The sequence below is a fragment of the Apis dorsata genome, unplaced genomic scaffold, assembly GCF_000469605.1.
Source record: "Apis dorsata unplaced genomic scaffold, Apis dorsata 1.3 scaffold_1, whole genome shotgun sequence".
Taxonomy (NCBI): domain Eukaryota; kingdom Metazoa; phylum Arthropoda; class Insecta; order Hymenoptera; family Apidae; genus Apis; species Apis dorsata.
In genome coordinates this window covers 898,748-917,568 of record NW_006263304.1, presented here as the reverse complement: position 1 = coordinate 917,568, position 18,821 = coordinate 898,748, and the positions used below count along the sequence as shown (strand labels likewise).

The 18,821-nt window shown below is 35.3% G+C and overlaps 4 protein-coding genes and 1 long non-coding RNA gene across 7 annotated transcripts in view; 1 reads left to right on the top strand and 4 right to left on the bottom strand.

The window, feature by feature from the left end:
- The window catches only part of LOC102675295 (protein slowmo), a 15,266-nt gene extending 8,371 nt beyond the window's left edge, over window positions 1-6,895 (bottom strand). For both annotated transcript variants that reach the window (XM_006607098.2, XM_006607097.2), the window contains exons 1-3: window positions 6,651-6,895; window positions 6,359-6,524; window positions 3,303-3,389 (exon numbers count right to left, since the gene is read on the bottom strand). In XM_006607098.2, the coding sequence (XP_006607161.1) occupies window positions 3,303-3,389; window positions 6,359-6,524; window positions 6,651-6,682 (285 nt within the window). In that variant the 5' untranslated portion in view covers window positions 6,683-6,895. The remainder of the gene's footprint in view (window positions 1-3,302; window positions 3,390-6,358; window positions 6,525-6,650) is intronic.
- Window positions 6,896-7,293: 398 nt separating this feature from the next.
- Window positions 7,294-8,914, bottom strand: LOC102675151 (ATPase WRNIP1-like). Its single transcript, XM_006607096.2, has 4 exons — window positions 8,723-8,914; window positions 7,835-8,657; window positions 7,536-7,763; window positions 7,294-7,477 (listed from the first exon to the last, which is right to left on the bottom strand). Exons 1-4 carry the CDS (start codon window positions 8,906-8,908, stop codon window positions 7,380-7,382), a joined length of 1,335 nt encoding a protein of 444 aa, XP_006607159.1. The 5' UTR covers window positions 8,909-8,914; the 3' UTR covers window positions 7,294-7,379.
- Window positions 8,915-8,941: 27 nt separating this feature from the next.
- On the bottom strand, window positions 8,942-9,651 carry LOC116185291. The gene is made up of 2 exons (XR_004150185.1): window positions 9,538-9,651; window positions 8,942-9,063 (listed from the first exon to the last, which is right to left on the bottom strand). It is a non-coding gene; the product is annotated as an uncharacterized LOC116185291 (long non-coding RNA).
- Window positions 9,288-11,959, top strand: LOC102674465 (uncharacterized protein At4g17910). The gene is made up of 2 exons (XM_006607089.2): window positions 9,288-9,489; window positions 9,569-11,959. Exon 2 carries the CDS (start codon window positions 9,596-9,598, stop codon window positions 11,165-11,167), a length of 1,572 nt encoding a protein of 523 aa, XP_006607152.1. The 5' UTR covers window positions 9,288-9,489; window positions 9,569-9,595; the 3' UTR covers window positions 11,168-11,959.
- On the bottom strand, window positions 11,325-14,788 carry LOC102674593 (EGF domain-specific O-linked N-acetylglucosamine transferase). 2 transcript variants are annotated; one of them, XM_006607090.2, is made up of 12 exons: window positions 14,473-14,788; window positions 14,301-14,394; window positions 13,836-14,218; window positions 13,393-13,599; window positions 13,174-13,322; window positions 12,952-13,115; window positions 12,714-12,834; window positions 12,501-12,654; window positions 12,214-12,414; window positions 11,994-12,127; window positions 11,823-11,925; window positions 11,325-11,756 (listed from the first exon to the last, which is right to left on the bottom strand). In XM_006607090.2, exons 3-12 carry the CDS (start codon window positions 14,016-14,018, stop codon window positions 11,493-11,495), a joined length of 1,680 nt encoding a protein of 559 aa, XP_006607153.1. In that variant the 5' UTR covers window positions 14,019-14,218; window positions 14,301-14,394; window positions 14,473-14,788; the 3' UTR covers window positions 11,325-11,492. The 2 variants fall into 2 exon arrangements, with proteins under 2 accessions (XP_006607153.1, XP_006607155.1); XM_006607092.2 differs by having other exon boundaries at window positions 12,714-12,831.
- Window positions 14,789-18,821: the final 4,033 nt, after the last annotated feature.

Here is an 18,821-nt window from a genome sequence, read left to right as displayed (position 1 = left end):
CATCCACCTGCACCACGGGGAAAATGTTTCATCATTTTTTTTTTTTTTTCTCTGTCAAACGGTTCTATTCACCGGAACATAACCGATGGATTCCCCAGACGGTAACGCGGCCATTGTTTTAAATTAACGATACGCGATTCTACAACGTCACGATATTTACAGTTGCGCCCCGATCTATCCCCCTCCCCCTCGCGAATCAACCCAATAGATGAATCTCTTCTTCAAGGGATCCTCTGCACACGCGCATCCGTGAACTCAACCGCAAAATATGCAAGCACCGGCCAAGTAGACTGACCGATAGCAACGGCCTGATAGAGACTCGAGCCCATTATGCCCAACCCCCGACGCATATACGCCGGACGCGTTTAGGTTCAACGATACGATGCCGCATTACCGTTTCAACCGGTTTCAACGTATGCATCCCGCGTAACGTATGCATCAGCATCCCGCTACGCGCGGGGAGGGGGGCGGGTAAATTGCTAAAAGATATCTCCCCCTTGGGATTCGACGGGGATAGGTTATAACCTGGACTCTGCACGAGCTTATGTAGAATACCTATATTGCCTGTGCCGCTACCGTTCCTCTCTCGCAATGTTCGTTTGTCCGCCTGTGTACGCGGCGTTTCGTACGTTAGAGGAAGGGGGAGGAGAAAGAGGGGCGCGCGTTCGAGGGCAGGGGATAGAGCGATGCATCTCGCACCGTGCATCGCTCACGCGTACACTCGCCCAGGGCGGGCACAGGCGGAGAAAGCGTTGACATCCCGCCCGGGGATTGTTCAATTTTAGTTGAATCTCATCTCTAACCCTAGCCGGTGAGGGAGTGACGCGGAAACGCGTCCCCGTAGATTACGCGAGCGCGGGGACGATCAGCGAGGAAATATCACAACGCGAAACCTTCCGTCGTCTCGGCTTAATTGGAAAGACGACAGTGGGAAAGAGGAGTCCTTCTGCGTATTTCTGCAAGACGAACGGCCCGCGTGACGTGGAAATTCCCCTATTACTCGCGATGGGTATTCCACCCGTGCGTTTGATATATCGGGCTAATCTGTAAGGCTACCTGTATTTTCTTCGCCATTCGGTGAAAAAGGCAAGTTGATTGGAAGCCGAAGGAATAATATAGAATAATATCTTCGATATCTTTTCGATCGTAATCTCTATAATTTTGCGCAATTTTCATTGAATGCGCGTTGAATAAATATTTTTTGTGTTCGGGTATTTAATCGTATCATATATATTATCCAGAAATTATTTCTGGGAATTCATTGCACTCTAGTATAGCTGCGTAATAAACCCCCGTTTTTAAAGATTTATTACCTCCGATCGCACAATAACGTTTCGAAATGCGATTTTAAATAATTGATAACTTTAAAGAAACTAAAGGGCGGCACATAATTTATCCAAACATGGTATTCAACAAGCACGTGTATCCGCGGGATCCGTGTTGTATCTCGTTCCGCCATCATTTACGCATCATATTTGATGTATAGAGGCAAACAGCAAAGTTACATATAAAACAGCTGATGAATGGGACAGGTGGTAGCTTGCACGCGGTGTTACGCTGTTAATATTTACGCAACAAGTCGGCCGCGAATTTTCACGTGTACGTCTCTTTGATATTTTTACTAAAAATTCCCTTAATGCGGATACTTTGCCGAATTTTAAAGCGTTTTGTCGTTTCGCTAACCACGCGACGATGATCCAAAAGGAAACGAAGGGAAGAACGAAACGAGGAGCTTTTTTTCGTGTCAATGTAAAAGCACAAATTTGTGCAAATCTAAGTACCACACTATAGGATTGTTCGTGTGGTCGAAGGTAAAAAAAACGGCAACTCCTTGTAGATGGAAAGCGCTTTTTGCACAACAACGCTACCTGCTGGATCGTCCATCATACCTGTAATGCATCGAACATCTCCGGTTTCTCTTTTCTACTTTTTCGGTTGAAAATCGTGCGAGAAAGCGTGGGGGAACGATCTTCGATGAGAGAGAGAGAGAGAGAGAGAACGACGAGGAATGGCTCTTTCTCCTTTCCTTTTCCCTAACCCAACATTTTCCGCCCTGTCTTCCCGAAACATCCCTTCTACCTCCGCTACATACCTCCGAAAGAGACCACGAAGCTATGCAACCCCCGGTAATGCGCGCATCAATAACCTATCATATCCAACATTCTAGATACGATGCTACACACGCCCCGACCCTAAGATGCGCCGATCTCTTCCCGCGCTTATAACTCCAGTAAATGTATCTGCTACTCGAACTGGAAGCTCTCCATTCCTCCATAACTTTTCTCCCGGTAAATATTGCACCGGTGAAGAATAGAATGGTTCGTGTCGTTTTTGTCGGCAGCTATTTTTCAAAATGCAAAATTGCACGTGTTACATGCGCGAATCCTCGCAGATATTTTTCGATTACCGTACCGTATTACAAGTATAAGCGATGGGGCGCGTGTCGTAGGGGAAAAACCCGATGTGTGTAATTCTACAGGTGAAATTTCATCAACCTATTTTCCAATTACTCTTGCTGATCTCGATTCGAATGGAATTGAGAATATATTGATTGTTCGATTACACGGATAGGTGCATTGAGTGGCATCGCATGCGTGTGCGGGGCGAGCAGAGTTGCACTTCGTTCATCAAATTTATTTTCACCGTTCAAATGAATTGCTAATGCAAGCACGGAAAGGAATAGTGTGGATCCCGATCGTGTGAAATATTAAAATGTTCCCGAGTGGGATGCGTGTACATGTTTGAAAATTGAAGATACATTCGTTGCTCGTTTCTTTTTTTTTTTTTTTTTTTTTTTTTTTCCCACGCTTTATCGTCGAATTATTCGTTTCAATTAGATGGAACGCTAGATGTAACGCGATTCGATGATCCGATATCGAAGTGCAAAGCAACATTTGCACGAGTGAATATCGATTTATTCATCCTCCATTTATCTCGTTTCGAGAAGATAAATTACAAATGCGGTCAGAGTACTTTGTCGAGTAATATGTGAGTAATAAAGAGCAAATGTAATGAAATCTCCGTAAAAGCATGCTTCACAGAAACACTCATCCGTCTGATTAAACATTATACATGATATTTCGATTAACGATATGAATTAAGTGGAAACGAACCGGCAAACTATTTCCGGAATATCGTACGATAACGCGTTAATGCATCATTAATATAAAATATTATTGTAATACGCATAATCGTAAATTTTTCAAAGTATTTGATTAATCTAAAAGTCGCCTGACCGATCAAATCAAATAAATAATTCCAAATAATTTATGTAAATTATATGGAAATATTAATGAACTTACGTTTACCGTCCTGACTACCATTTCTTTAGATTCTGGATTAACTTCACTCCATTCACTGGCAAAGTATGGACCTTGATGACCAAAGAACTGAAACAAAAAGAAATAGAATTTTTTTTAGCAAAAATTCCATATCATTGAAAAAGTAATAACGAGTGATTAACAATTGAAAGAATATTAGTGCTAAAGAATTCAAAAAATAAAGTAAATTAAGCAACGATTTAATAATTATATAAATATCTAATTGCACGTGAAAAGTAAACATATTTTCTTTTATGAGCTTTTAAAGAATATATACAAATGTTTAAGAGAATATGATTAATAAGTAAGTCATGTGAAAGATGCTGTCCAAAGGTTGTTAATAAGAGAGAATTGATTATAGAGAATCGATAAAATTAAACTGAAAAAACAATAAATGAGAAATAAAGAAAAATAATTTATAGAAAAATAATATAGAATACACATGTTCAATCATAAACATCATATAACAATCATAAATTCTTTAGATTTATCACTATTACGTGATAGAAACACGTAACAAAACTAATTTAATTTTATCGATGTAAGATTTAATTATCGATATACAATATTTATATTGAAGAATTAATTATCAAATTAATTTAACAGAGTTCAAAAAGCCAAGCTACGTGTCATGCCTCTAATTAATTATATTTCTCTGATTAATTATACTTTAATTGCGCGACCCAGTCAATTATTACAATGTCTATAAAGTCACACCCGCATCGGTAACCGTTCCAATATCCAACGCGACTTGTTATTCGAGTGCATCTGTTAATTAGTCAGAAATTTTCGTCGATGCGGCAATTGGCTCGACAAGCTTCGTTCCAGGTCGAGATGGAAGGAGAAGGAGGGAAAAAAAAATAATAATAAAAATAAAAAAGCAAGGATCAGAAGGAAAGGGTTGCTGTTAATTCAAACTGAAACGAGGCTTTGCACTTTCCCTTCCCGTCAAGTAATTTCAAGAGTGGCTAAATGCGAAGGCGATACCTTCCTTTTCTTTCTTTCCTTCCGTCTACTATGCATTCGTTACGAAACTGTGATTCGAAGCATTCGAGCGAGAGAGCCGGTACAACAGGACAGCTTTGCGAAATGGCCAAAGCTTATAGAAAATCCTGCGAAAGGAAGCAATTCGCCGAGCCGAAAAAGATTCGAAGCTCGAATCTCTCCCCGTAGAGACTGGAGAAGAAACAGGGATGAAGGGAGTAGAGTAGTCCTAAGGGAGGCTCCGGTATATATATTCCAAAACACAAGTGCCTGGTTGGATGATTGCCAAAGAGCGTAACATCGGTGGAAGTGCTCATTATGAAAGTTGATACGGTCGGTGTCGTTGTTTTGTAATTCCCTCTTGCTTCGAGCCTGAACTCGCTTTCGCACACCTTCTTCTTGCTCCATGTTGTCGAAAGTTTCGAATTTCCTGCTCCTGGCTACTACCGTTGTTTGTATAGATTGCTTGGTCAAACGGCAACGAACTGTTTTGTCTATAAACTACTGCCAGGTAAAGGAGGGATGCATAACCCCGCGTGCAGATTGATTTCTTACGATATCTAAACTTTGAACAAACTCCATTGTTTGGGTAAATGGATATAATATGGATAAAGCGAAAATTATACAATGAATAAGTGAAAAATATAAAATGGGAAGGGAATATATATTTATTATTTTTATTTTTAATATTAATTAAAAGTATTATAAGTATTACAAGTTATTGGCTTTAGAAATAGAAGAGTCTGATATTAACGTTAGTCGTTTTTTAATATTGTATCAATATTAAAATTATATAATAAATATGTGTTACATAATTGACGATTGATTACCATTTTATGATAATAAAAATGCATAATCCATTTAAAAAAATTGAAACAACGTAATAAAACTCTATACGCGTCAAATATAAATCTATATACTTTTCAAAAATAATAAATTACGTAAACATGTTATTATAAATGTCTTACTAGTTTGCATTAAACGGCACTTCGCCAATCACTTACGTATGCAATGCACGTAATTACTCGTGACATAGTATCGTCCAATACTATAAATGTAATTACAAATTCACATATGATTTCTTAATATTTAAAGTTAATTTCGAAATAAAAATAATCTCTTTGTGCTTTGAAATTGAGAAAGAATCAAAGGTTGTTTTGATAAAAAACGCAAAGCGTAAATAAATTTGTAATATATCTATAAGAATGCTTACTTAAAATCGATAATGTGAATAAGTTTTAGCAAGCTTAACATTTTCTTTATTCCATATTTCTCTGCTTTCATCAGCCAATGAAAATTTAACCTTGAAAATTATGAGTAACTTTAAATGATATCAGCGCTTATGTGGCTGATAGAAGAACTAATGGAAACAAATGGAAAATTTACAATGATGAATGGAATTTTATTTTGCCAACAATTAATTATGTATTGAAAACAAAAGATTTTATTTTCCAATAAAGGTTACTTAAAATCAAACAGATATATTAAAAGTACTATTAAATCATGAAAACATATCGGATAACATACATTGATTATTTCAAATTTCTTTTTTCGTAACTTTATATATAAGAAAATGTCATGTATCAGGTATTATTATTAAGTATGTGTAAAATAAGATAATAATAAATAGATAATACGATGATATGATAACACTAAATAGAATTGAATAGCATAATTAATGTAATATAACTAATAAAATTATTTCTAATTTGAAACGTTGATATATTTAAAGATTTAATATTTAAAAAAAAGTCAAAATTTTTGTATAATCAATTGTATTTATATATATTATATCAAAAATCTACTATATAATGTAAATATCATATTGCAACCTTCTAATTCTATTTATATGATTAAACTTCAATGACAAAATATAAAAAAATATACATATATATAAAAATTTATTTGTTATTAGAATTTTATTAAATTAAATTTATTTTTTAATAAATTTATATAATTAATAATAAAACTTCTATATAACCTTTTTCAAGAGGTTATACTCATCGTTATATGGTACAAATAATCTTAATAATTATCATTTTTAAAATACTTACTGGTAATATCCATGTAGGAAAACGCCATTGAGTAGTAACCAATCTGTGAGAATAAAGAACACCATCCTTAACTTTTCTATCGATAACATCCGTGCCCAAAACCGATGGATTTAAGGGATTTGGATATTTTCGGCATGCTGCTTTTACAACTGTTTCCCATGGATGACTACAAATGAAAAATATTAAAATTTCATATATCACATAATTTATTTTCTATTAAAAGAATGTCAAAAAACATTTTTATAGAAAAATTTGGAAAGTTAGAAATAAACTTGTACAAAAAAACACTCACTCAAAAGTATGATGTGATGTCCACAACTTCATGTTTATAGAATTTTTTAGTATAACGTATGGAAAACACAATAATTTAAATTATTAACAATCATACGAAAACATTACACTTCGACACAGTGAGGCACGTTCACTGACTTCGAAACCTGATGTAACGTGAAAAAGAAAGCTTTCCAATGAACGTTAATCTTTTATTGTGTATCGATCTATCAAGAGTTGGTATACCTGTTTTCAGCAACCAATAAGGTTTATTTAAATTAAATTTGATTGGTCGACGGTTCCGCGCCGTTTTCTATCAATTCAAACGTAAAATTTTCTTGTCAAATCACATTTAATTTAATTATAATATTTGTTTCTCAGTGCATAATTAATAAATAAATCATAACTTCTGTTATATATTTTTTTTTATTATATTTTTCTAAATAGATTGAAAGATTTGAATTTAAATAATTTTAATATTTTTGTTATTTTAACATTTGTTTATACTTCGTAAGTATAATAAATCGCGCGGTCATTTCGTAATAGTGTCAAAGGCAAAGTGAATCGTAGTTTAATTGTTGAATATTATTAATTGTTATTCAAATTATAATAAAAATATCAATTTTATGATTTCCTAAGTGATATATTCTAAGTTATAAATAAGATTTGTGTAGTGTTTGATTATTTTATTTGTTAAAATGTATAAAATAAAATTGTATACTCCAAATTTGTTTTGAGAAGAAAGAAAAATTTAGAAGTCTTCTGAAAAAAAATTAGCATGCAGCAAGCCAAGTGGTAAGTAATTTTCAACGTTTTCCTCTTTGGTTAACACATTTTCTTTATGAAATCCTGTAAAGAATATCAAGTAAAAATAATAAAATTTCATATTAAGTGTTTAACATCTTACCAAAAGTAGTATGAATTTTTTCTTGTCCTGATCTATCTCTAATATGTAATGGTACTACAGGCTGTGGACCTTTATGATTTATAATAATATTTTCAACACGTTTTAATGCATTATATACAAGTTGAGATTTTGGTGCTCTAGTTAAATATACAACACATTGAGTTAAAATCACATCGCATTCTGGCATTCCAATCATTTCACATCCATGCAAAGTATGAATAGCTATGCCTAGAAATAAAAATTAATTGTATACATTATAATACTTACTATAATATTGAATCATTCTATAAAATGTATACCTAGAGCATCTAAATCTGCTAAACCAACATCTTCACTTGATATTCTTATTAATCTTCTTGCAATATCTACAGGATCTTCTTTAACTTCCATAATTCGTGCTAACCAATATAAAGATGCATTTTCTTTACCAGCTTTTATTGATTTATGTAAAGCAGAATATAAATGATGTATATTGTTACTTTGTTTATCGGATAACATATGTGCTTGTTTAAGACTTTCTTTAACATCTTCTAAAGTTATTGAAACAAAATTAGAATTTAGCTTATTTGATATTTTAATTTTAATAGCCAATTCTAAACCATTCAATGCAACACGAGCATCTCCATCACATACTTCTGCTAACCAATCAATAGCTGTTTTATTAATAAAAAAATGTGGTTTAGAACTAAAATTTAAATTATTTTCTAAATTAGTTGATAAATTTTTGAGAGGAAAATTATATATTTCTCCATTAATTGATGAAATTGCTTTACAAAGAATTTCTACAATATTTAACATTGTTAATTTATTTAAAGCAAATATACGGCATCTACTTAGTAAAGCAGAATTCAAACTATAAGATGGATTCTCTGTAGTTGTGCCAATTAAAATAAATGAGCCTGTTTCAACATGTGGTAAAAAAATATCTTGTTGGAGTTTATTAAAACGATGTATTTTATCCATTATTACAATAATTTGATTGAATTTTGATTCAGTTTTTGTTGTACTAATAATGTTTTTGATGTTACTCACACCAGAAGATGTTGCAGAAAGATTTATGATATTTACTTTCTCTCCATGCATTTCTTTGCTTAGCTTTGATATAATATTAGTTAGAGATGTCTATAAAAATAATTCATAAAATTAATATTAATAATATTTAAAATATTAAAAAAAATAATAATTACTTTTCCACATCCTGGTGGACCCCAGAATATCATACTAGGAATATGACCTTTTGTTAATAATTGTTGTAATATTGTATTAGATCCAACAACTTTTTCTTGTCCTATATAATCGTGAAAGCATGCAGGCCTCATTTTTTCACAAAGGGAAATGAATTCTAGATTTTGTACCGATTGCTGTTGATTCATGTTTTCTTCAATCATGTTTGATTCATTGATTCAATATTAATCAATGTATTGGTTTTATATTTTTTAATGAATTTATTTCATTAATCTTCTTTCATAAAAAATTTCTTTGTCGTTTTCTTTGGTATTTCTTGTGATATTTCGTTTGAAATTATATCCTTTAAAAAAAAGTATAAATCAACATGATTCTCTATATTCTTTACATATACATATTAAAATTTTTTTTATATACTATACGAATTATGATGATACAATTTGAATTTTTTTATTTTCATAATATTCAAATAAGTTATCTATTATTAAAGTATAGGTTATTTTATATAATATGAATATCAGAAAAATACAAATATTTTAAATTTTTGAATATTTAAAATTTTTTATTTTTTCTTTTTTTTTTATTTTAAAAATATTATTTTTTAAAAACTGACAATCGCCAGTAAAATAAATCATCGCACCATCTATTGCTTATCATGCACGTTTCAGTATAAAAACACGTGATTCATTTGTAGTTGAGTTGAGTTTATAATTTTAAATTATATAATATGTAATATTTTAAGATAAAAATTCAGATAATGTTCTTTCAAGTAAGTTGAGATTGATAGAAAATTTTTGGATAATATTCTGTATTTTACCAATAATATTTCTTTTTAAATTTCTTATCAGGAAAAATAAATATTCACTTTATACAACATGTCAAACTCGTGGAATAAGAATAATTATCGTCAAGAACAAGAAGCATTTATTTCTGGTCATGGTGGGACAACATCCAGAGAAGTTATATATGCTATTATGCCAAATATTTGTAGTATTTTATTGACTACAACTATAATAGGTCTTTTCAATGAGGTTATCCATAAAAATATTAGAGTTTTAATAGAATTTGCATTAATTGTAATTCCATCTATTTTATGTTGTACCATATTATCTGAATATGTTATTATTGTGTGTTTTATTATGATGGCAATATCTGCTATTAATATTTTAATATTAGGATTTAATTTGAATTCTTTACCAATGCATCATAGGAAATCTGCTTACAACAAAAAACCTTTCATTACAAATTTCAGAGCATTAACTAACATAATAACAGCAATATGTATATTAGCTATAGATTTTCATATTTTTCCTCGTAAATTTGCCAAAACTGAAATATTTGGATATAGTTTAATGGACTCTGGTGTTGGATTATTTATATTAGCTAATGCTTTAGTAGCTCCAGAAGCTAGAGATTTTACTCCTAAACCTAGAATAGGTTTTTTTCATACTATATCAAAAAATATAAAATATTCAGCAAGAAGTTGTATTCCATTATTAATATTGGGTTTTGGCAGATCTGTTGCAATTGAAATTTTGGGATATCAAAAGCACGTAACTGAATATGGTGTTCATTGGAATTTTTTTATAACTCTTGCTTTTGTTAAACTATTTACTAGTTCTATAACAAGTACCATCAATTCAAAATACTCATTGTTATCAGGAATATGGATTTTGGGGATGCACGAATATGTTTTGAGTACTAAGGGGTTAAAAGAATGGGTTTTAAGCAACAAACCAAGAGATGATTTTGTATCTGCTAACCGGGAAGGTGTAGTATCTGTTCCTGGATATGTTGGACTTTATCTAATAGGCGTAGCAATTGGTAGATTAATTCATTCCACTTATCAGAATTCACAAGCACAAAATCCATTCCAGCATAAACTTAGAATAATTCATATTAAATTGTTTGGATATGAATTTGATGCAAATTATAATGAATCCATGATTTTATGTATTAAATTATCTTTAATATCAGCTCAAACTTGTGCAGCTACTTTATTTTGTGACACATATTTTAGGGTATCTAGACGTTTAGCAAATGCAGGATATTGCATGTGGATTCTCACTTTAGGTGTTATGATACTTACATTATTACTCTTGATAGAAATAATATCCGATATATTAGTTTATAAAAACATAGATTTAGAATACGATCAAAAGAAAACTAAAATGCAAAAAACGAATATAAAAAATAAACGAGAAACCGTGTCTGATAAATATGAAAAAAACGTAGCAGAAAATACCATCGAAATATTCGAAGCTGTTAATTACAATGGTCTAATTTTCTTTTTATTTTCGAACTTAATGACTGGTGGTATTAACATGTTAGTACCTACGTTATATATAAATGAATTAAATGCTGTGCAAATATTGATCGCATACATGGCTGTAAATGTATTGTCAGTTTTATTATTGTACAGAAAACAGGTACAAATTAAATTATAAATAAAACGTGCGACATGTACTAATTGCATACTGCAATGTATGCAATTTTCTACTTTATAAAATTAAATTACGAATCGGCGTAAACAATTAACTTGAAAATATTTACACTGCCATTGTATAGACATATCATATTGTATTTCATATTTATTGCTGCTCCTTTTTTTTTTTTTTTAATAAAATAAGTATGTACATATATATGTATAAAAATAAGTAAAATATTTAGTTGGTAACAAATCGTTTCATTCATTCGATATTAAGTCTAGTAATCTTGAGTCTATCATTCAAATGTTTCGTTGTCATCGAAATAAATTAGCTAAAATATTCATTATAATTCATCTTTGGATTGAGTATCGGATTTTAATTCGGTTACTTTCGATTTAGAAGTTGCACTTTTTTTTACATCACTCATTGCGCTAGTTTGATTTTTCATTTCCGTTCTCTTATGTTGGATCCTTTTAGCGACAAAGTTTTTAAACGAATCATGATTTTTTACGTAATCGGTAGCTTGCGAAACTATACGTAAAAATTCTTCAACATCGAAACTGTAATTCGTGAATTTTGCATGCGCTCCTCCATCAGGATGCGTACCCTATTTAATTATTTTCACAATAAGTGTCAAATGAAATTTTTTATTTGAAAAAAAATAATTACTTACAGGATCTTGTTGCACTAATTTCGAATTATTTTCCCATGTGAAGTACTTTACACCGCGCAAACGAGCTAGATCTTTATAACATCCTGGATCTTCGCAATTATATCTATATAATAATAATACGTGAGATGAATTTTCTTTTTAAAAGAGAAAAAAATGTTCAATCATACGTACATTTCAAATACTGCTGCCCAATCTGGCAAAAACATGAGATGTGTTAGTCCAGCTCCATGTATACCAATAAAGATATCAGAATTTCTTGTGATTTCTAGTTGTTTCTTAAATGATACTTTTTTATTATAAACTACCTAAAAAAAAAAAAAGAATTTTTCATTATACTTTTATTCATTTTAGATATTGATATCATTAGATATTGAGATCTTTTAATGGATACCTTTTTCACTTTGTATAGCGGATTTTCTTTCAAAGCCCGCACCAATTCATCCTCGTTCAGAATTCTTCGATATTGTGTATCTCTGCTAAGCAGAGTAATTCTTATTCTTTGGTTTTTCCTTTCATGGAGAGGTATATGCAATCTGTGCAACACATGTTCACCGAAAGCTTTGAACAATCCACTGTTCTCACAGCCGTAAATCTAAAATCATATTCATCGATAAAAATCAATCGTACGACTCATTCTTGCGATCATCGATTGAAAAAAAAAAAAATGAATAATCGTACAAGAGGTGTATTATAGTATAGGCCAAAAATCATTCGCGGCAATAAGGGGAATACAAGATTCTTGAAACAGACGGTTTCTCCTCGGAACGTTTTTAAATCCCACAGCGGGTTTCTCGTGAAAGCCTCGAAAGCGTCTTGGAACGCAGAACGATAGCTGAAAGTAGCAAAGAACTCATTAATATCTCGTGGTTTTTCTTTTTCGATGTCGGTTACCTGTAGCTTTCCCAAATCATTATGTGATTATCAGTACTGAAGCCGGCTGGATGCGAGAGATTTACGTGCAATGACGCGTATAAGTTGAAAAAGTCGCAGAAATGATGATACATGTTTACTACTGAAACAGAACGACTTTGACAAATGATCGAGATGCGGGATTATTCGCTAATTTGACAGATTTTTACGACACCATTGTTGATCATGGCGGTCATTCCGACTCATCCTTACGACTTACTAGCGTCTATTTTCATTACGAATGTTGGCTTCTCGATCACGATATCACAATCGTGATTGACGATTGGTGGTCGAGATAACTTGCGGAAATTTCGTAGTTCGGGTCCCCAAGATTGCAATGGACTAATATGATCCGCGTTCTCTTCTAATCTTTTTTCGTTTAATCTGGATAAACGAGACGGTTTAAATCTTTGATCGTTGCTTGCTAATATGTTTCACTCACGTGCAATATCCTCCAATTTGACCTTCTTTTAAGACATCCATCTTGTATCGTATAGGTTCCTTCCTTCCGATTAGATCCGTGAAATTGATCATTATATTCCTTGCTCGGCAGAATCTCATGTGCTCCGAGCATTCCAGAGACGAGTCATCCTGAAACGATCAAAGTTAGGAGAAATAGGAATTGAAGAACAATCTATAAAACTGTGTCTATAAAACTTACCACGAACAACGGTTCGCAAAAAATCGACATTTCTTTTCTTTGATCGCGTACGTAGCCAAAGTCGCCTTGAGCGTAAAACGTCTCTACCTGTGCTTTTTTCGTAGTCACCCATCCTCTGTGATCACCTGGACATTGAGGAACGGAAAAAGAATTTTCGGCTTTGCAATTCGGCTCGTAACCCCAACAAGCTTTGGTATCAAGGCTACCCTAAGTTTTTCCAAGAAAAATTCTTCGTTAATATTCATCTTTTGTTAACTCGAATTATTTGCAATTCGTTCACGTGTGCAAAATCCTCGATGCTTCCACGTCTATTCGTACACTCTCGTGCAAGCAATGAAAACCAAAAATGAAAATGCGAGCGAAAATGTATATACCGAATGCGTAATTTCATCTTTAATCGATAAATCCTTGCATAATCGCGTTATTAACACACCGCGTATTACCTTGTAGGGACAGGCGGTATTATTGCGGCACTCTTCGGCCACCGTGGGAAAATAGTTGTAGTAATACTTGATGTGATCGGAGGGCAGATCAATGTCCGTGTAATTACTGTACGTGGATGTGACCGCGAACACCATCACGATCGTCACTGAGTATTTAATACTTAACGCGTAATCGATCATCATAGCGGGATGCACTAATGAAAATTAAACCGGGATTCCCTGAGAGAAGGTGGCGTGCACTCGCTTTACGGAGTGACTGTATCGGCGTGAATGGAGGAGGAACCACCTGTAAGAGTGGATGGGTATATGACCTCATCTACTGTGCGTACTCTGTCCACACAACACGAACGTCCGTACACCCACACGAACGCCGAGCGTGCCTCCTTAAAAGAATCGGTGAAAGTCAATGCTAGAAGTTAGAATACCCGGTAAACTTACATCACGTATAAACTAACGTTTTCCTACCTATCTAGCTATCCTTGAGCATTGCTCACCGTGGAAAAAAACGTTCTAGAGGGCCTTCGTTTTATTTTTACAATCATTACCGGTATTTAAAATCCTGTTGTAACCCAATCGGTAATATAGTCGGTCCTGTATATATAACTTAACGGTGAAAATAATGATTAAAAGTACTCACACGTATGATACGGAGCGGATATCCTCAAGTTCTTTCACCTTGAGACACTGTGGGACAGGAAACCGTGGGACTTTACTTTCACGCACGATCGATTGCTTCCATGATGTATAGTTTCAACATGGCTGAACGCAGTCATAATTTCGTATTTGATATCGATGAACTATTTCTCGTATCGTTTAAGTAACGAATTGAGTCGAATAAATAGAATGGAAGACACGTTGTTTTATGAACGATTTAGAACATTATCGTAATGCGATTTATTGGAATTTTTTTGAATTAATAAACATCCGATGGAATGAATTGTCACGTGATGGAATAAATTGCTGGAGTTCGCCATCTATTGGATTTAAGGAATAACTACATTTCTAAGTTTTTTCTACAGAGAATAAGTATTTTTGCTACATTTACGATCCTTGATATTAAATTTTCTTCTTAATCAAATATTGGTAAGATCGAAAAAGGATCACTACCAACGTTACCGATTCAGGGTAAAATTGGAACTGCAGATCTCATCTGTGGATAAAGGGTTAAATACATGAGAAAAAAATACATTAAATTCTTTATCGATAGAAGATAGAGCAGAAAAAGACAGAATTAAAAAAAAAAGGAATTAATTATCGATTTTTATAATATCGATCCAGACTCTTCAATTTCTTCAGATCCAAATTTCTTCAATTTTTTTCTTACATACACGAAGTATATATTTATATATATTTATCGAAATATATATCGTTTAAATGAATAATAATTAATAATTAACGATTAAACGGGAACAAAGAGAAGAAACGTAAACTCGCGCCAAAAAATTTGAAATCCCATCGTTTAGATTTTCACGAAATTCTCGTTCCTCAAAATCGATCTCGAATACATCCAACGTGGTACAACGAGTTTTCTCGTAAAGGCATCGTTCCGTCACTATACGACTTTTGTCTAACCGCATCTGTGCATCTAACGTCAATGCAGAATGATGGCTTCCGTTATTCAGCATGTTTGCACGGGAAATAAACGGTTGTATTGACTCTCGATAAGCCCACGAGACGCGCCTTATGCTAATTCCCGGTAGATACGTCAAAAACCGTTTCGACGTATACGGTAGAGACAGTTCGATCTTCTCTCGAGGCGTGGTCCGATCGTAGATCGTATCTTCGCATTTTATACGATTTTGCTCGTCGAGGAGAGATTCGAATCTAAAAGGGTCTCGACGTACACTACTCGAGATACGAGCGAGTCCCACACTCGGTTAGGTATGGATCGTTACGTAATCTGGAAGACTCGGGATAGCTGCAGTTGCTCGTTGCTCGCAGGTGTCTTTATCTCTACGCCAGAAATCCTTTCTATGCAATTAAAGCCAGGTTTGGAGCAAGTTACATTGTGGTCAACAAAAGGAACACGTACGTACGGGTTAAGAAAGTTATTTATTTAAGTACAACTGTTCCTTTCTAATTTCATTTTCGTATATATTCTATGTCGGACTCGTGTTGCGAATTGGATAAACATTTAACGTACGTGGGAACACAATGGAGCGTACGTGAAACTGCAATGAAAACTAATCGTTTCGAAATGTTCAACTTCTATTCTTTCGAATCCAATCATTTCCATTTTAAAATCTATCGACGACGAGAATTGGAAGATAGATACACAGAATTTTGAAAATCGGTGAGATCGGGAATATAAGGGAATTAACACGTATAGAATTCGATTCGTTCTTTAAACTGGCTATCGGCAATTCACAAATCAATGCTAATCGATGCGAGGGAACCGAGATACACGAGAGACAATAGCGTGTAGGTACTACCTCCGGCGTCAACCTGCCAACCATGGCGTGACCCGGAAACGGATCGCTTCGAACAAACTGGTATAAATATATATATATATATATGTATAGAAATACATTATATACATCGGTGGAGACATAGCGGACCGGCCGGTATGGATCGCCGTGGATAGATGGAGGGAATGATCTACATCGATCACGATCACGGGCGCCCTCACCCTGGATCGAGAACCGGGCACGGTGCGGTTTACAACGGTACCTCTTGGCCGGCCCATTATCGACGAAATCGCCATCATCTTTCTCCCTGATAATTTTATCAGCCACGAATCGGCTTTTGTGAGTTCGCGCCACGATCTGATCGGGAGGGGATTATTGATCGGGTAGCCGGGATGAAAAATACCCCCGTCGCGGCCGGGAATTACTGAATCGAGTGGCGCGGCACTTCGACCCACGCTTCGAGGAATGGAATAAATGGCCGGTAACCGTGCATTTGTATGATCAATTTCGCGACACCGATTGCATAACCGTTTGATAAACGCGGCTCACGTGGAAGTGTAACACACGTAGAAATGCACGGCGTGCAAGTTGTAAAACGAGCGCGTGGCATCGGTGTGTAACGCGGGGATTGTCCCGACACGGTGGCGCCACGCTTCGCGCGGCCGACACGATGCAACCTACGCGAAATTCACCGCTCTAACGTTTTCTTCATAGACCTTCTTATAGGGTTCCTCCTATGAGACAGGAGGTACGTGCAACAACCGTGGAGAAAATCGTGGGGGCGGCGCGTCACCGAGTAAGATTGCAACGGGTGTTGTTGCGAAACGAGAACATGAGGGCACCCACGCCACCGCTGAAAAAATTCGGCGGAATACAAATTTTCCCGGATCCACTGTACTTTTATATACTTTTGCTCTACCACTGTATCCATTCTCCCGAAGAATAGATCCCTGATCGTCCATGCACGGATCCGAATAGTTGCGTCTATCAACCTGCGCGGGCAACTCGTCGTATATTATCGTGAATCTACCTGCGTCTTTTCTCTTTGCCACCCACGCGTCCCATTTGAATACGTATACAGACATAAAGTGTAACGATTGCCGTCCCTTCTGGCCGCGCGGAACGTTCGGTTATCGGTAGACAATGCTTTGTAGATCCTCGGGACAAGAATCGTAAGTGCACGCGTTACTGCCTGCGAAATAATCGACGTAAATCCCGGATTTTTCCCGGATCGATCTATCCGAACCGTGGAACGGCCAACCTGGCCCTTTACCGTTCCATCCTTCTGGTCGAAAATCATTGGTATGGCCGGGGAAACTGCGCTCCCCAACCTCAACCACGTATTATATTCCACGCGCCGATGTATAGGTATATACACGATGGATCATGATCGAGCAGTTGGAATTATTACACGAGATCGTGTAACGCACGATTTACACCTCGATTATCCCCATTACGAAAATCGTGGAAAAGAGTTTCCATCATCGCGTGATGATAATTTTGTCCGCAACAAAGGATATTTCGAAATATTGGATTTATGGCGCGAAGTACAAGACCGGCGGTGTAACTGATCGCGTGGTAATTGAGAAACCGAGATCGGATCTATCCACATTTATAACGAACCGAATTAGAATCCGATTATCTCACCGATTGCCGCGGTGCACGGATAGAAATTGGCCGGCGGCGTTAGACTCGAAGAAATTCCATCACACGCTAGCCACTCGTTAGGCGACGCCGGACTAATCGCTTAATTAATAGATGATAAATGTTTGCAATTCCTTCCTCCGCACGTACTTCGTTACCGTCGTGGCCGATTAATTTTATCCATCATGGATTGAACGCGCGAGGCCTGGATCCGATGCACAAGGAAGTCATCTTTCGCGTCAACCTCGGGGATCCTCCTCGAATTTTCTTCGCGTTCGTTCGTTCGCCACCAACGATTTATCCTTGTTGCGCCGCACAGGTCGCGAGAGGTTACGGTTCCTGATGTCGAGCGAATGAAAAAAACGCGCCAACCTTTAAAATATCACATGGGGGCTGGCATGGAGTTTAAGGTTTCCTTCTTAAATTCAAGACGCGATTCTTTCGAAAACCATACATACATACGTACGTACATACGGCTCGGCTTCGAAATAACTCTCGAAACGCGCATAAAACACACTTCCATTGAAATTAATATCAATTCCCTTGAATTACCCGATCTCTCTTAGCACGCTTAACGGATCGGAGTTAAGTACAACGAATAAACGCGCGTGTAAGGATGTGTAATGGTAAACGGCGAAGATTAATTTTTTCTCCGGGGAAACGATAAGGAAAAAACTCGTTGCACTGATGCAACGGTGATGAAAAATTGCATGGTTCATCGAACGGGAAGTACGGGAAGCGAGAATAGACGATAAACAACGCATAGCCCCGAGGCTCGTTCGATCGACTTTCCATTCCACCTTCGCTATACACTTGCGGTTGACACCGATTCTATCATACATCGTCACAGACTGTCATAAATATTATCCGTGATACGCGTTGTGCTCGTTACTAACTCGTTCTAATAATAGAATATTCGTAAATTCGTATCATT

Bases quoted from the DNA above. Each gene is read 5' to 3' on its own strand.
- LOC102675151 (XM_006607096.2), bottom strand. From the start codon at position 8,908: ATGAATCAACAGCAATCGGTACAAAATCTAGAATTCATTTCCCTTTGT. The intron at 8,658-8,722 runs GTAATTATTATT...TTATTTTTATAG, and splicing joins GTCCACCAGGATGTGGAAAA to ACATCTCTAACTAATATTAT. The intron at 7,764-7,834 runs GTATACATTTTA...TTTTATTTCTAG, and splicing joins AGCAGATTTAGATGCTCTAG to GCATAGCTATTCATACTTTG.
- LOC102674465 (XM_006607089.2), top strand. From the start codon at position 9,596: ATGTCAAACTCGTGGAATAAGAATAATTATCGTCAAGAACAAGAAGCA.
- LOC102674593 (XM_006607090.2), bottom strand. From the start codon at position 14,018: ATGATGATCGATTACGCGTTAAGTATTAAATACTCAGTGACGATCGTG. The intron at 13,116-13,173 runs GTGAGTGAAACA...TCGTTTATCCAG, and splicing joins CAAATTGGAGGATATTGCAC to ATTAAACGAAAAAAGATTAG. The intron at 11,757-11,822 runs GTAAGTAATTAT...ATAATTAAATAG, and splicing joins AATTAGTGCAACAAGATCCT to GGTACGCATCCTGATGGAGG.